General features: G+C 41.3%; 1 protein-coding gene across 4 annotated transcripts in view; it reads left to right on the top strand.

Annotated features, from left to right (window-relative positions):
* The window catches only part of efna3a (ephrin-A3a), a 78857-nt gene extending 66976 nt beyond the window's left edge, over positions 1-11881 (top strand). For 2 of the 4 annotated variants that reach the window (XM_004549065.3, XM_004549064.3), the window contains one exon: positions 9297-11881. In XM_004549065.3, coding sequence (XP_004549122.1) covers positions 9297-9415 — 119 coding nt within the window. In that variant the 3' untranslated portion in view covers positions 9416-11881. The other 2 variants (XM_076879301.1, XM_004549066.3) reach the window with 2 other exon arrangements.
* The last annotated feature ends 1175 nt before the right edge of the window (positions 11882-13056 follow it).

Below are 13056 nucleotides of genomic sequence, written 5' to 3'. Positions count from 1 at the left end.
TCTTGCAGTTTAGATTGGCTTTAAAACCTGTGTCTAACAGATTGTATTATATTTTAAAAAAATTGATGTAGCCTCCTAGTCCGAGAAATAAAGCCAATAAGCATCTTTTCCCAAGAAATGTTTGGAGTGAATCACTGTATTTCCACCACAGTGATTATATGATGATATTTTACCCACCAAAGACGTCCCTGCGGAGGGGTTATTATTTTCTGACAGTTCAAGAACTCGGGCTTTCAGCGCTAAACATTTCTGACTGGTCAAGTAGCCTGCTTGTACCATTTTGGGCCAGTCTGTCTTATCTCACAATCATTTTCACGATATTTGGTAAAATTCAGTTTACCTACTTTAAGGTATACCACAGAAGCTGTTGGGTACTGTTTGTAAACACTACATTCAATTTTGGAGCTGTGGGAGTGAGAACAAGAGCAAACAGTGGTGGTTGAGTGAGGTAGAAAACGAATGTAGAAAGGGAAGAGAGAGAGGGAGGTGTTAGCAAAAAAGTGATGAATCAGAGGCATAAAATGTTATTTTCTACACAAATAAACATTCCCACACCCAAGTAAATGTCTCAAACTTCCATTCTGGTGGGTACAGTGGTGGAGTGGGTAGCACTGTTTCCTCATAGTGAGAAGATTACCGGTGTGAACTCCAGCCGGGACTTTTCTATGTCGAGTTTGCATGATCTCCTTGTGCCTACGCAAGTTTCCTCTGTGGGTTCTGGCATTCTCCTACAGTCCAAAGACTTGCATGCTGGTTAACCAATGATTTCTAATTGGCCATGGAGGAACACAGGTCGACCAGTGCAAGGAGTAGAGGTAGTGAAGGTGGATGAGTTTATGCACCTGGGGTCAACCAGCCAAAGAAGTGGACAGTGTACAAGAGAGCTAAAGAAGAAGAGAGTGCAGGCAGGGTGGCGTGGTTGGAGATGAGTGTAAGGGGTGCTTTGTGGACAAAGAGACAGGAAATCGACCTGGAGTTGAAGATGACAAAATGCTCATTGTCAGAGTACACCAGAGAATCGGCTCAGATTGAGCAGATTAGAGAAAAAGTTAGAGAAGCAAGGCTGAGGTGGTCTGGACATGTGCAGAGGAGGAATAGTGGATATACTGAACAAAAGATGCTGAAGCTTCTGGGCAGGAGGAACATGGGAAGATCAAATACGAGATTCATGGATGCAGTGAAGGAGAACATTAAAAAGTGTGGTGTGACAGAGCAGCATGCAAGGGAAAGGATGAGATCGAGGCAGAGGATCCGCTGTGGCAAGGCCTAAAAGGGGGCAGCTTAAAGAAGAAAAAGCAGTTGTCCAATGATATGAGGTCGATGAAGTGCTTGAAGACTGTATAATAAAGTGCTGTATGGCTAAAATGTGACGTGTAGTTTAAAGCACTTTCACAGTCATTAAGACTAGAAAACAGCTGTAGAAATGTGAGTATGTTAGACTCCCCTTTTTAACAGTCATTATTTGTATAGAAGTCTATGAGGAAAATGACTTTACTTCTCAGTTCATTTGTGGCCCCAGTAAACACTTATCGAATGAGCTCCCAGTCACTAGTTACAAGTCTTACTCAATACAGGGTGATGCTCATTTTGTAAATCACAGTCATATTTAGACCAGGATGTAATTTAGGGCGAGTCTACCTTGATGTTGACAAGTCTATATGAGTGTGTAGTGCCAATGGTTTGTCAGTGAGACCTGACCTTGAATCAAAAGCATAATCTGGGCTCCAAAGCAGGACTTCACAAACCAGTGGGAGACTGGCTGTTCCTACATTTCAACTATTAGTCTTGTTTAGTATGTTAATAATTAAAACAATACTCAGGAGTTTTGAAATCTTCAAATGTGGCAATCTATAAAACAAGGAAGAAAATACTCCCACAATGCTCGGCACGGGCGCGCACACACATGCACATTCACAAAGAAACACCATTTTTCTTCTTCTGTGCGAAATCCAAGGTCAGCAGAGGTCTTGTAAGAAATGAAAGGCCCATGTTTACCTAAGAAGAAAGCATGTCAGTGAGCAAGTCAATTGTGCAGCTGAGTGGTTACATAAACCCTCTATTTTTCTTTGTCTTTCTCCATCCCCATCTCAAACAAAAGCCTCTTGCCGGGAATCATTTAGTATGCTTGTTTCTCGGAGCTGTAGGCAGTCTGTGACGAGAGCTAAGAGAGTGTGACCTGCCTGAGATGGAAACTGAGACCAACTGAGATAGAATGAAAAGAGCTCTTGAGCCATCAGCAATGAGTACCTTCAGAAAGAGGAAAGGCAGAAAACAGAAGAGAGAGAGAGAAAGACTGAGGGAGAGACAGTGTGAGACAGAGAAAGTCAGACAGATAAAAGATGGGAAGGGAGGCAGTGAAAGAGAAAATGCAGCAGGAGAAAGTCTGACAGAAAGAAGGATAGATAAGGCAGAGTGAGAGAAACAGGCAGAAAAAGAGATAAAACCAGAGTGGGAGCAGAGAAGGGGGAGTGCAGAGAGAAGGGGCAGAGGAAGAAAGAAAAGCTCAGTGGTGGGCGAATTGCTCAGCAGTAACTCAGGCTCGAGCTTACGTAGAATTTAATATAAAAAAAAAAAACACGCGCACACACACGCACACTGGCAGGGAATCATAAAATATCATAGCCTACGGTGTTGTGATGCATTTTGCTGAATACATTTGGAGAAATAACAAAATCAGGACATACAGATCTATGCGCACACACTTATAACAACTCATGGCCCCGTTGGCTCAGCTGACCGCTGGACACCCACTCTGTGACTCACCCTGAGGACCAGACCCACCCACGGACTGGCTTAACGTCAACAAATCTCTCCATCTCTCCCTCACATGTGTTTAGGCCTGCCTTCATCCTCGTTCCTTTATTATTAGCTTCATTTCTACGTCACATTTTCCTTATTTAACAGAGAGTCTCTTCTGTTGCAGATCCTATCCTGCTGTTGTAGTTTTACCCACCATTTCGGCGGATGTGGTTAAAGGGCAAGTAAAAGCAAGATAAACGTACAGACTGTAAACAAATCCCCCAGGCCAGTCAAACTTACTCGGAAGGTCAAATTAAGGGCAACAATAAAAATAGGACCCAGGCTGTGCATGGTGATCATTCATCACACTTTATAATTTGTGAAAGGAAGTGCTGATACCATTTGCAGACTGCATGCAAGCAGTGCTTACTAATCAGTTTTATGAAACAGCCCACTGTGGGCTTGTTTACAGTCTGTCAGAATGTCTGTTTCGCTTGCATTTTTTCCCCAATTAAAAAGCATTTATGGATCTCTGCAATTAAGTGTAAAATGAGTTGATTTGCCATTTTTGTGATATTTACTTTTTAACCCCCCTGCAACTCACCTCTCATCTGCATGTAGCTGTGTTCAGCATTAATTATGGATAGCGAATCCTACAGCAAGCTGCTCGTAGTATTGTGCTACGAGAATTCAGTGTCAGTATTGCTTCTTCCTCCATGAATTAATCATAGGTTTCAAGTTTGCTATAGCAAAACCATAGCACGCTCTGTTCATCTTTCCTACTGTGACATACCTGCTCTTAAAATCTTTCCACCTGAGTGTCTGCAGCAGCAGAGGAGGTCTAAAAGCTTGAACATAAATTAGATGGTGGACAAGAAAATACAACTGGAAATGGATAATTCACACGCATAAATTTACTTCTTTTCACCGTCTCTGTTTATATGCAGAATTTCTTCAAATCAATCATAAAATGTTGTGCAAACAAACACTTTTTTTTTGCAGTCTGTCCATCATTCTAATCAAGTCTGGTAAGTTAACTGCATAAACCTTGGTGAAGTTAGCAGATGTTGTATTTTAGTAGCCACCGAACAAAAAGACACCTGGCTGCCATTTCACTCTACTGCGCTAACCAATCAAACTAAACAATTAGTGATATGGACATCGTGCTGGCAAAATTTTCAGCTGACCTGGCAGCTGAATTTTGGGTTGTTAGTAAGAGCTGACATAATGTTTTTCGTGACAAGATGAGACATATGGTGACTAAAGAGTACAGTCATCTGAAAAGGTTTTCACATGACTCTATGCAGTCATGTGAAAAACCAGCTACATCCCATGATTCAGTAGCTTGCAGAACCACCTTTAATAACAGCTGACAGTAACATGAAGTAGCTGCTTTCTTGGCCCACTCTTCCTTAAAGCATTGCTTCCCTTCATTGAGGTTTGCAGGCATTTTTTATCCACAGATCTCTTAAGATCCTACTACAATATTTCAGTCCGTTTGGCATCTATATTTTGATTGTGTCATCGCAGGACCTTCATGTTTTTTTTTTTGTCATTCTGTTGTAGATTTGCTGTTGACCTGTTGTACGGCTCAGTTCTGGACAAGCTTTCGTTTTCACATGAGATTCTAGAATGCTTTAATATAGAGAGGAGTTTTCGGTAAACTAAAGGACTGCAAAGTGCCCAGGTACTGTGGCTGTAAAACAAGCCCAAATCATCACCACTACACCACCGTGGTTGACAGTTGGTATGAGGTTTTTCTGCCGATATGCTCTGCTTAGTTTTCACTGAATGTGGCGCTATGTATTATGGCCAAACATCTACACTCGGTTTTTTCATATATAACTTTGCAAAGCTGTGCTGCCATGTTCTTATTAGAGAAAAAACAAAATTATACCTGTTTAGTCTTTTTCTAATTGTATTGTCATGAACTTTAACATTTAACATGCTCACAGAGGCCTGTAGAATCTAAGATGTAGCTCTTGGGTTTCTTGCACTTTCTCTGAGTATTGCACAGTTTGACCTTGGAGTGAATTGGGTGGAAAGTCCACTCCTGGGAAGATTGTGGCATTGTGTTAACACACACCTGAATGCTTCAGACCTGCGAATTGCCAAAACATCTGCTTTTAAGTGTAGAGGTGCTCACACTTGCTAATGATGAGTTAATTAAGTGCATTTGATTAGTAGCACCTGGCTGCTACTTATCCTCTTAAATCCGATGGCAGTGGTAAGCCTTTCCTTAGTTTTTAGAGCATTGCACAGAACTCTGTGAAAATGCTCTTTTTCACATGACTGCAGTCTCATATGATCCTAATTTCTGCCGCTATCTTTATGTAGATACAAGGAAGATGGCATCCACAGCTGGACCTACGCACGGGACCTGGTTGAAATGCAAGTTGAAGTAGTAGATAGTCATTCAGAGGCCTGAAACCAGCCTAATAACCTCTCAACGTTTAAGTTGACGGAGTCAATGGTCAGCTTTTAGTGCACAATAACAGCAGTGCTCAATGTTAGTCAGTGAGTGCTAATTGCTCCCCCGGTTTTATTGGTAACAACAATCAGTGGACTGTTATTTAGATCGAGTGAAAGCCGTTTTAATATCCTCCACAGTATTACACCTCCCCCACTGACCTGGAGAGCTGTAGGCGTGCAAGATGGGCCCATTGCCTCATGTTGTTTATGCCTCGCTGCAAGTCTAGCATCATTGTGGCATAGCTGGCACGAGGATTTATCAGACCAGACAACCTCTTTCCACTCATCGACAGTCTACTGCTTTTGTTTCTTATCTCACTGTAAATGCCTTGAGGCGGTTCACCGTGGACAGGAGAGCTACCCTGCATGCCCATCTGTTGTTATACCCCCTTTCACACTAGACTGCACCGGATTGTGCGCTTGGAAATTGATTACTATATCCTACAATTGTACTGTGATGTTAGATGTCAAACACTGGACCTTTGATAACTTGTTATGGCCCGAGGCAGGAAGTGTTCCCCACATTCATCTTCCAATGCCGTCCTCCCTAAATAGCAAGGGTTTTGAAGAGGTGCATATTGTGTGGGGTGGTGATTGTCAAAGCTCACGGCACCCGCAAACAAGTCTGTAAGAATCAGTTCACATGCACAGCAACTTTCGAGAAGAGACTGTGCAGTTGCTTATGTAAAGGTAAGGAACGTTCGGCTTTTTCTGGAGGCAAAGGATGTCTCGTCTTCTCATCTCCAACTGTACGCTGTGCCTCAGACTGTTGAAATGTTGTTAGAGAGACAATCCACATGGTGTGGCGGCCTCGCGGTGACCTGTGGGTCTTACCTGAGGCAGCGCCTTAACTTAGTGTTCCTTGTTTGTCTTCACCCTGATGCATTGCCGTGTTAATGTCAGGGTTGTGCGTCATCAGACAGATGCCTCGTGTTACTTAAGAGAAACTTTGACGTGGTCAGGAGTCATGCAGTGAGAGAGGTCGCTTTACTCTCAGAGAAAACAAAAACAGAATTCCATGCATTTATCACCTGCAAGGTGATTGCCATCTCTCTCTGTTATCACCAGCTATCTAGTTTTTTTCTTGTAATTAGGTGCCAGTGCTGTTACATGTAGGTAGTTCAGACAAGAATTTAAAGTTGCAATGAAAAAGATTTTTAAAAAAAAGAGAGAAAAACATTTTGCCTGTTCAATTTTGTGCTTTTGTAACTGAAGCCAGTTTAATTTTATGGAAGACTGGAGCTTTATATCACAAAATAATATAAAAGAGAGGGGGGGGGATTTTAATTGATAACCATACTGGTTTTGTTGTCTGTCAGCCAAAGCTTGTCAAATAAATATCTTTCTTCTACCAAAGCAGACATGTTGCATTAAACTACTTTTCATATAAGGTCAAATCAGTGTATCATATATATATAATGCCCATGTCTTTACTCGTATTAGTATTTCAGATACTGTTAATGCTTTAATCTTGTGCAGAAGTCTGTTATTATACACAAAAATCAGTGACAACGAGTTTTGAAATTTTGAGTTCAGCTCTTCATCAGTGTGTACAAAGGCTCTCAGGAGACAGGTACAACAACGAGCCTCTACAGCCATCTGTAAAACACGGTTGAAGCTCTGTCATGATTTGGTAATACATTTCAGCCAGTGGTGTTCAAGATCCTGTCAAAACTGATGGAGTTATAAACACAGAAAAGTATCATCAGATTTTGATACCATAAAATTTGCAATACCATCTGGAAAGCATCTGATTGCCAACAGCTTTATTTTTCAGCAATGATCCCAAACACACTGCCAATCCAGTTAAAAGCAAGAATGGCTTGGCCTCCCCAGAGCCTGAACTTCAATATTATTGAATCAACGTAGGATCATCTTGACAGAAAACAGAAAAAACGCAACCAACATCCAAGTTTTAAATGTCCTTCAAAAAGCCTGGAGAACTATTCCTGAAGACTACAATTTTTAATTAAATTCGATTTGATTTATTTACCTCAAGCCCCTTTATATTTTTTAAGACCCTACAATAATACAAAGAAATCAAAGAAAACCGTAACGATCATGTGACACTCTGTGGGAAGGAAAAACTCCTTTTTAACCCAAAGAAATTCCCAGCATAGCCAGGCTAAGTGAGAGGCGTTTATCTGCTGCAACCAATTGGGGTGAGGGGACGAAGACGGGACAAAGACATGCTGTGGAAGAGGGCCAAAGATTAATAATAAGTAATAGTTAAATGTGCAGAGGTGTACACACAGTGAAGAAAAAACACTCAGTGCATCATGGGAATTCCCCAGCACCCTAGACCTATTGTAGCGTAACTAAAGGAAGATTCAGGGTCTCCTGCTCCAGCTATAACTATATGCTTTATCAAAAAGGAAAATCTGAGTCTAATCTTAAAAGTAGAGATAGTGTCTGTCTCCCAAATCCAAATTGGAAGCTGGTTCCACTGAAGGCTCTGCCTCCCATTCTACTTTTAAATACTCTAAGACCAACAAGTAAGCCCCCAGTCTGAGAGCGAAGAGCTCTAATGGGGTGATATGGTACTATAAGGTCATTAAGATAAGATGGGGCCTGATTATTTAAGACCTTGTATGTGAGGAGGAGGATTTTAGATTTGATTCTGGATTTAACAGGGAGCCAACTAAGAGAAGCCAATAACGGAGAAATATGCTCTCTTTTTCCAGTTCCTGTCAGCAGCATTTTGGATCAACTGAACGCTTTTCAAGGAGTTTTTAGGACATACTGATAATAACGAATTACAGTAATCCAGCCTAGAAGCAATAAATGCATGAACTAGTTTTTCAGCGTCACTCTGAAATGGGATGTTTCTAATTTTAGAGATATTGCGCAAATGGAAGAAGACACTCCTACATATTTGTTTAATATGTAGGAGAAACGCCAAGCTCCTCACAATGCTACTGGAGGCCAAGGCAATGCCATCCATAGTAAGCTTACTTTCTTACGAGATTGCATACTTCATTTGTACACGAGTTGTTGTATGTTTGCAAGTTTCAGTAAATTGCTGCACAGATTTCTTATTGTCCTATCAAAATATAAAGAAATGAGGGATGTACCTCAGAACTGTACCTGCCACACTAGTTACTGTGTTTTGTGAACACTGAGGATGACAGCCTAACACTGAACAATTCTTCCAAACATGAAAGGTGTGATTTGTCTCTGCAGTGCTGCAGCATTAGTATTATCAGTAGTATCCTCTTTCTACTAGCTAAAAATTGTTTGCCGGTCCCTCCCTTTCCACTATGGGGCTAATTTTTGAAAATGTTGACTACACCATCCAGGAGCTTGTAGAGCACTTCATGCTTATGTGCCCAAAGCAAGCATATATGAGCATGATATGAGACACAGCCTACATTTCCAAAATGTGCTGATGTCATTAAGTAATTGCAGATTTCTTCTATAATTGGGTTTATTTTATATAGAGAAGCTGGTTTCGAGCCCAGGCATCCTACAGCTGTAGGACAGATGGACGTGAAAGCTTTGTTTGCTTTCTTTTGGTTTATTTTGATTTGTAATAACCCTCTAGATATAATGGGAAGCATTATGTCGAGGCAGAACATAATCACTCAGTGTAATCCACTTTTTACCAAATAATACAAAATGTGTTCTCCCGGCTCTTTCTCCGTCTCTCCCCTCCAGCTAATGTTCTGTTGTGTCTAATCAATGGCAAGGCCATAGTAATTTGGTGTGATTGAAATCCCTCCAGGATAAAAACATCATTAGTGTGAGGAAAGGAAGAGACACACACATACACACACACACACACACACACAAAAAGAAATAGATCAGAAACAAAAATGTTTTTAATTTTCCATCCCAGGGGGGAAATGGCCATATGTAGCTGATTGGTGGTTTGTTGGTAATTGCATTATGTCTCTTTCTCTGCATATGTTAAGGCACAATTTGAATGCATCACATACTGCCTTTAGATTGATTAATTAATAATGTAGTAATGGTTTATTCCCTTCTGTCTTCTGTCTGACACATTTTCCCTCTCGCGGTTTTACATTCTTGCTCTCTCTTTTCTCACTTTCTTGTTTTCTCTTTTTGTGGTTTTTGCTCTCCAGATGAATTTAACCCTGAAGTCCCGAAGCTGGAGAAGAGCGTCAGTGGCAGCAGCCCCTCACGTGACCGCCTTCTTCTCACCGTGGCAATGCTGCTCGTGTCTGCCGTCCTTTTGTCCTAGCAACAGTCGCCGAGTGGCACTTCATGCATAGCTGGACCCGGCTTTTGCAAAGGGCTTTGTATCCACCAAGTTTGTGATTACGTGAAATCTGACAGAAACACACAGAGTCAAGGTGCAACTGAAGCGCAATCAAAAGGACACAGACAAAAAAAACACGACAAAAAACAACAAAAAAAAACAAACAACAAAAACAAACTTTAACTTAGCTTAATGGACTTTAAAAAAAGAGGCCTTTTTTGCTGTCATATTTACACCAGTGTATTTTGACACTCCATGTGCTCCATAGTGTAGGGGTTTACACATTCACCTAACAAGCGAAAGATTCCCAGTTGCATCCCAGGAGGAGACGCAAATCCCTTCGGGGTTGTGTCAGGAAGAGCATCCGGCGTAAAAATCTGCCAAATCAATTATGCGGAGCTACCGGCTGTGGCCTTATCCCTTGTGAAAAAGGGAGCGGCCGAAAGTAGCTTCTTACATGTTGCTGGATATCATTATCACACCACTACCACCTTTATTGCGGGTGTTGAGACCAAAACAACACTCAGAGTCCGACTTCTGCGCTGCTCCGAAGCCTGATGAGAGTAAGAAAACTGACTTGTAATAACTTGGGTGCAGACTACACGCTCTTATTGTAGCATGGATATCAAATCACCGGAGGAATTTAAGCTGCTTTCTCTTCAACTTTGAGCTTTGAAGAAGATTGGAAACCTGGACTCCGCAGCGGCTTTTTAGTCCTTGGACCACAGGCCCAGTCTGATGATGCATTAAACCCAACTTTGATGTAGTAATGAGCAAGATGGACTCTGGATCTGTACTGATCTTACCCAGACTATCAGGACATAATCAGTCGTGATGAGAACTCCTGCTGTTGCGCTGGACATTGAAGAATGTTTTAACACTGATGTGAGGAAGCTGGTGGTAATAACAGTCCAAGAAAGGGGAAAGACTTTGTGATATATCCACGAGCCTTTCAAAAATCCATTTTCACCAGACATCAAAAAAATACCCCTAGCTTTGTGATAGGTACAGATGCAAAGCCTGCATTTCTTAGAAGGTAGCAAGTGCCCTCTTAGAACTAGTCTTTTGTCTGCATTTCCTGCCTTCACACTGTAACAACCCTAGAAAAGTACAGACCCTGGACTAGTAATTTGATGGCACTTAGACGTGGTAGATGTGTGTTTTGTTCTGACGCATTTACCTTCAGCACTTGGCGTAGATTTTCCGGATGTCAAACCTTTCGCTGCAATCAGCACAGTCATTCAGAACGTCACTAATTTACAGTTCTTAGAAAAAAAAAAGAAACTCTCACAGCAGCAAGTCCCCTTTTAATCCCAGACAACCCTGTCTGTTCCTTTTTCCACAGCCAATCAGTGCTGATGACCATTAACAGCAGTCACAGTCACCCTGGAAACAACCCCATACAGTCGCCAAAGTGCGGCAGGTGCCTGAGGAGAAACTGTGCTTTGAGTCTCAAAGTAACGCTGCCGCCATTTTGTTAAAAAAATATATATAAAGACGTTAAAAAAAAAACACACTTGTGAATGTGCAAATAAAGAGAAGTTCACTTTTTTATATTGTAATACAGGACAGCGTAGGCTTAATCAGATTACAATGTGTGCTTTTTTTAATTTATTTAATTTTTCAAATGTATTTATTTTGTCATTAAACTATTTATTTACCTAATTTATTAGCGTGCATTTGTAGGCCTTTGCTTAATAAGCTATCGTGCCATTTTTTTTAAAATTCTTATTCTTTTTTTCTATTATTACAGTGAATTTTTTACTGCAGCATTTTTGCTTGTGTAGATAAATCGATGTAACTCAGCCTGACACAAAGAGAAGGTTATTGTTCATGACTAATCAGTAGGGACGTACGCGCAGTAACCCCACTCTCATGTAACGGATACTGCTTACCAGATTTTGTTGCTGAAGAGCATGTCATAAACCAACTGTGAATGCAGTGGCAGGCCATGCCGATTGAGGGGCAGCATCTCAAAGTGTTGCGCTTGCGAAATGAGGGATGCGTGCGTCGTAATGTATATTTATAATACATGCCGGTTGTGGAATGTGCGTGCGTACAAGTGCGTGTGAGTTTGTGTGCGTGCGTGCGCGTGAGAGCGAGCAGGGGGAGGAAAAAAAAAAAAACGAAACAAGCATATGTGTGCACATTTGTGCGTATGTATGTAGAATGTGTTTGTCCGCGCTTTTCAAGTATGTGGCATTTAGGAATTTCGTACTCATAAAGGAGTCATTTGTAGGATCTGAATATGCAAGTGCGTACGAGAGAATGTGCTCTTCTGTAATGTTAGTTTATGTTACGGGGTTTGGGACGTGGGCGAAAAGCATTTACCGATGTTGAAGACAAGCACACGAAATGTGTTTGCCTTTGACGAGAATGATTAAACAACTGTAAATTGAACCAAGAATGATTAAAACAATGCCAATTAAAACCTTTTTTGCAAATTTAGCTTTGTGTATTTATTCAGGCCTTGTGTTGTTCTGCTCTCCTTCGACTGCCCTTTCTTTATCTAAACTGTTACTCCTTCACAAACCCTGCACTCAGATGTGTTTGTTTTTCTGAAGCACTTCTGGTTTTTTCTTCTCCTTTTTTAGATATGTTGGTTGTGAGCAGACGGCAGTCAGGCTGCAAACTAAAACTATCCTTTTCACGTGGCCCGTCTATGCAGCACCTCCGGTTTCGCAAACACCTCTTCTGCCATAAAACATAGTGACAGCGTGGAGGGAAAGTCACAGATCCAAATCTCCCACTCTATCCATCTCTCTTTCTCTTCTTACTCAAAAAAAAAAAAACACCTGCAAGCTATTCATGTCTCCACAAATCTGTCTCTCCACATCACACTTCTTTCCCTTTGCCCCTGTCAGCTTCTTTTTAATCTTCAAACCCAGGACAGAAAGACGCCGACGATCACTAGGGACGAGCCTCAGATGCTCTAATGTCCGTATCAAAGAGCGGACAGAGGGGTCAGATAAGATTTTGTCTTTGATGTTCTACGTCATGCCTACAATCACATTAGAGAGGAAGAGAAAGGCGTTGTGAAGATTCAGCTGTCTGCTTGTGTTCATTTAAAAAAAAAAAGAAAAAAGTGCTGGACGTCCAATTTTTTTTACATGTAGGTTGTAGGATTTTTGCCAAGTTAATTTGACGTACATTACGTGACTGACATAAAGTGGTTCACAGTAAACCAAGCAGGTTACAGTGATGTGATGATGTCTGTTAATGTCTTATTCACAGCTGTTCGACTCAGCTGGGAGGCAGCGGCTCCTGATTCGCTCTGACATTTGTGCATTGAGCTGACAGGCTGATAATTGCTGAATATTACAGTAGGTCTTAACTTACAGTCCCTTGCCTTTTTATAGGTCTGTACTTGCATAAACGATTCAGTGTTTTGACACCATGAAACACTGGAATGGCTTTAGCGTTTGCTCCGGGGCCCAAGCTGACAACTTTAAACATAATTTTTCAGGAAATTGGACTGCTATGATTTCGGCAGTGAGAATCAGTCTGGTTAGTTAAGTACGGGAATTACACTGTCATGTCTGCACCTTAAATTCCAGTTTGGAAAAGCATTATTTGTTCTGCTTACTATTTAAATGAGTGGATCAGGAGTGTTACCAGTGGAT

This window comes from Maylandia zebra, linkage group LG22 (genome assembly GCF_041146795.1).
Source record: "Maylandia zebra isolate NMK-2024a linkage group LG22, Mzebra_GT3a, whole genome shotgun sequence".
In the NCBI taxonomy this organism is placed as follows: domain Eukaryota; kingdom Metazoa; phylum Chordata; class Actinopteri; order Cichliformes; family Cichlidae; genus Maylandia; species Maylandia zebra.
The sequence above is the reverse complement of the archived record's forward strand: the minus strand, read 5'-3'. Positions and strand labels throughout refer to the sequence as shown.